Below are 4,134 nucleotides of genomic sequence, written 5' to 3' on the forward strand. Positions count from 1 at the left end.
ACTCAATGGACATGAATTTGGGTAAACTCCAGGAGTTGGTGATGGACAAGGAGGCCTGGTGTGCTGCGGTTCATGGGGTCACAAAGAGTCGGACACGACTGAGCGACTGAACTGAACTGAATCCAGTCTGCAGCAAAGAGAAACGGAGAAATGTATGAAACAATAGGCAGGAAACATTTTATAGACTTGGGTCAAACCTTACCCCTCCCCTCTTCAATTGGCTTTCATTCCTCACATTCTCTAGATCACAGAAAAGCTAACACAGTTAACTTTAAACAATTTTTATTACACAAAGGTTGTCACATAATCGGATATTTCTCTACTCTGTACACAATTGTTCTTACTCTCCACAGAAAGGCTGTTTCTTAACTTCTCATCTGGTGATAGCAAGCACTAAAATCCTGATTTTAACAGAATAGTAGTAAAAATGCCTCAGTGATTTAAGTTGAAAGCAGTACATTGGTACATGGCTCTTAAGCTCATTTATCAGGAATGTACAAATGTCTTTATTTAAAAATACAAAATAAATTATCTGTAGGCATGGACAATGACAGCAGTAAACCATTCTATGTTGTCAACTGAAACCAGTAACTGATGGTTATAGTTATTTTCTTAAACATCAGCCAGCCTTTTCTTCAGTCAGCTCCTTCAACTGACCTCTCCTGAAGTTATTGGTGAGGAACACTGCCTTGAGCTTCCTCTCACAGTTCATTAATAATGGCAAAGCACTATTCTAGGAGTTAGAACATGCCACCTCCCATGCCACCTCCCATTCCACCCATGCCACCCATTCCAGGATCCTTCTCTTCTTTAGGAATTTCTGTGACGACAACTTCTGCTGTTGTTAAGAGAGAGGCCACTCCGGCAGCATCCAGTAATGCAGTTCTTACAACCTAGGGAAAAGTTTTCATAAAATATTACTTTTCCTTAGTTAAAAAAAAAAAAAGAACAAGACTTAGCATTTTTAGACAGTGGTCAACTATTTACCTTAGTTGGATCAATGATTCCTTTTTCCACCATATTCACAAAATCTCCAAGCATAGCATCATAACCGACTTCTGAAGAACTCTGCATAATTTTCTCAACTATCAGTGATCCTTCAACACCTGCATTCTTAGCAATGGTCATTGCAGGAATTTTGAGTGTTTTTTTAATTATTTCTATACCTATAAGGAAAATATATTTTAGCAAATTCTTTCCTTTTTAAGTATTATAGCACAGTTCTCCTTGTGAGAATAATGACATAGATAATTCCAATTGGGAGAACACCACAGGTCAAGTGATTCTGAAAGATCTCTGACAACAACACTGTTATTCTACTTCTGTTATTCTGGAAACTGCTTTGTGACTTCTTGTTCTATCTAGTGGGGAGCAACAATACAACTCTAACAACTCTAAAATCGAGGTGCAAGTAAACTCATTTCTAAGGTAACTTTTTACCTGTTTTTTGATCTTCATTAGCTGGAGTTATTGACTCCAAGGCTGGAATGCACCGAAGCAGGGCACAGCCCCCTCCCAGAACAATGCCTTCTTCAACAGCAGCTCGTGTGGCATTAAGAGCATCTGTAACTCTGTCTTTCTTTTCATTCACTTCAACATCACTTGTCCCACCAACCTAAAAATCAAGAAAGAATTCCCGTTAGTATGGCTTCTCCTACTCAAGATGTTAAATGCCAAGAATCCTAGTTTACTTGGGCTCGGAACCCAAGCAGCTTATTTACAACAATGAACCTTACCTTCAACACAGCAACACCATCTGAGAGTTTTGCCAGACGTTCATTCAGTTTTTCCTTTTCATATTCACTAGTTGTGATATCTAACTGCTCAATGATCTCTTGGATACGCTTCTCAATTTGAGCCTTGTCACCTTTTCCTTTCAAGAGCATGGCATCATCTTTGGTCACAATGACCTCTCCAACTTTTCCTAAGTCATGAGGCTGAACATCTTCAAGATTTAGATTTAGTCCTTCTTCTCCAAATACCTATGAAAACATTTTTTTAAATGAACAAACCACAAAATAAAAAGAAAAAATTACAGATTACAGGCATTTTTCATTATACCAAGATCATTAACATATGCTACAAGTGTTTTGATAAGAAAAGCATCTTGCAATACTGTTTCCTTGAAATCTGAAATTTCAAGACTATAGCTAGACCAAACAGAACTTGCATAGTTTTTCATTACATTTCCAACTTCCCACTTAATCCTCAATTAACACTAAGGTTTGAGAAACAAGTGAACTCAGAAAACTCATCTAAGGACATACTTTTGGTGAAACCAAGACTAGACCCTAGGCCTAAACTCTTAAATCCTGCCTTTTTCTATTATAATACATTCCTGAAAACAAGTTAAAAGACCACTCTTGGGCAAGACTCATGGCAAATTAAAGAAAGGGACCTTAGTGCTGTTTAAACCCAAACTCTACCTTCTATTGAAAAGTAACCCAGATTTGTGAAAATGTGAATTCTACCTATAAATTTCAGACCTCGATGTATACATAACATTCAATAAACCAAAATCACATCTATTTTACTTACTGCACCACCAGTAGCAATAGCCATGTCTTTAAGCTGGTTCTTTCTATTGTCACCAAAACCTGGAGCTTTGACTGCCACAACTTGAAGACCAACTTTCAACCTGTTAAGAAGTTATTAATAAGATTTAAATTTTATAATAATGCCAGTCTACTTTAAGTTCTAGTAACTAAGGTTACTCGGGAAACTGCACTTTCTGCTTACCTTCTGACCCTACATTCCACTTGAAAACATGTAAATTAAACAGTGATAACTTTTATAGACTGTGAAAATCAGAATTCAGTCAATTCAGTTCAGTTGCCCAGTTGTGTCCGACTCTTTCAACCCCATGAATTGCAGCACACCAGGCCTCCCTGCTCTTAAATTTGGGGATCATCTAATGAGCATTTACCCTTAACCACTTAGTATTAGATTAAGTTGCTATTAAAGTCAGTTTGACCAACCTAGATAGCATATTCAAAAGCAGAGACATTACTTTGTCAACAAAGGTCAGTCTAGTCAAGGCTATGGTTTTCCCAGTAGTCATGTATGGATGTGAGAGTTGGACTGTGAAGAAAGCTGAGTGCTGAAGAATTGATGCTTTTGAGTCCCTTGGACTGCGAGGAGATCCAACCAGTCCATTCTAAAAGAGATCAGTCCTGGGTGTTCTTTGGAAGGAATGATGCTAAAGCTGAAACTCCAGTACTTTGGCCACCTCATGCAAAGAGTTGACTCATTGGAAAAGACTCTGATGCTGGGAGGGATTGGGGGCAGGAGGATAAGGGGACGACAGAGGATGAGATGACTGGATGGCATCACCAACTAGATGGACGTGAGTTTGAGTGAACTCCAGGAGCTGGTGATGGACAGGGGGGTCTGGTGTGCTGCAAATCATGGGGTGGCAAAGAGTCGGACATGACTGAGTGACTGAACTAAAACTAAACTAAAGTCAGTTTGAGCAGTTTTTGCTTTTTTAGTGAGGGACAGTTGATTTAGAATACTATATATTTTGGGCGATTGACACATGACAAATTTTAAAGTTACGAGCTCCATTTATAGTTATTATGTATTACTGCTGTATTCTGAGCAAGCAATGTTTTTAATTCAACTCCTTTATAAATGTAAATACTTCTGATATCATTAAGCTTACCTTCATTTTAATAAGATAATGAATATTTAGAATATATAATTTTTAAAATGCTCATTTGAAACCAGATTGAAATGGAAGTAATATATAAACTTTAAGACAGACCTGGTTTTATTGAGGAGCCAAATAAGAAGGTTAAGCTCTGATAATATGCCAAGTAAACTGGAGATCTAGCTTTACAGCAACCAGTAAAATGGCTCAATCAGAACTTTTCAGGCCTGTTGTTCTTCTATTTCTGCTTCACATCCCACTATCTCTAGGGCTTTTCATAACCTCAAAAGCATATCCAGGCTATAAACATTACAGGATAAGTAAACTCATTTAGGTCAGGTCAAAATATGCAATTCTGTAATATATACCTGATTATTTCATTTGTGCATTTCCATTATAATAAAAATTGGAGAATCTCATTTCTGATTCACCCCAGCTGTAGGATTAGGAAGAATACGTATTTTAAAAATGCCCTCCTTGGT

General features: G+C 37.5%; 1 protein-coding gene across 4 annotated transcripts in view; it reads right to left on the bottom strand.

Moving 5' to 3' along the window:
- Positions 1–265: 265 nt before the first annotated feature.
- The window catches only part of HSPD1 (heat shock 60kDa protein 1 (chaperonin)), a 10,426-nt gene continuing 6,557 nt past the window's right edge, over positions 266–4,134 (bottom strand). For all 4 annotated transcript variants that reach the window (XM_010860907.1, XM_010860904.1, XM_010860905.1 and 1 more), the window contains 5 exons: positions 2,539–2,638; positions 1,737–1,982; positions 1,441–1,615; positions 988–1,166; positions 266–893 (listed from right to left, as the gene is read on the bottom strand). In XM_010860907.1, coding sequence (XP_010859209.1) covers positions 741–893; positions 988–1,166; positions 1,441–1,615; positions 1,737–1,982; positions 2,539–2,638 — 853 coding nt within the window. In that variant the 3' untranslated portion in view covers positions 266–740. The remainder of the gene's footprint in view (positions 894–987; positions 1,167–1,440; positions 1,616–1,736; positions 1,983–2,538; positions 2,639–4,134) is intronic.

This window comes from Bison bison, unplaced genomic scaffold (assembly GCF_000754665.1).
Source record: "Bison bison bison isolate TAMUID 2011002044 unplaced genomic scaffold, Bison_UMD1.0 scf7180017864471, whole genome shotgun sequence".
NCBI classification, from domain to species: domain Eukaryota; kingdom Metazoa; phylum Chordata; class Mammalia; order Artiodactyla; family Bovidae; genus Bison; species Bison bison.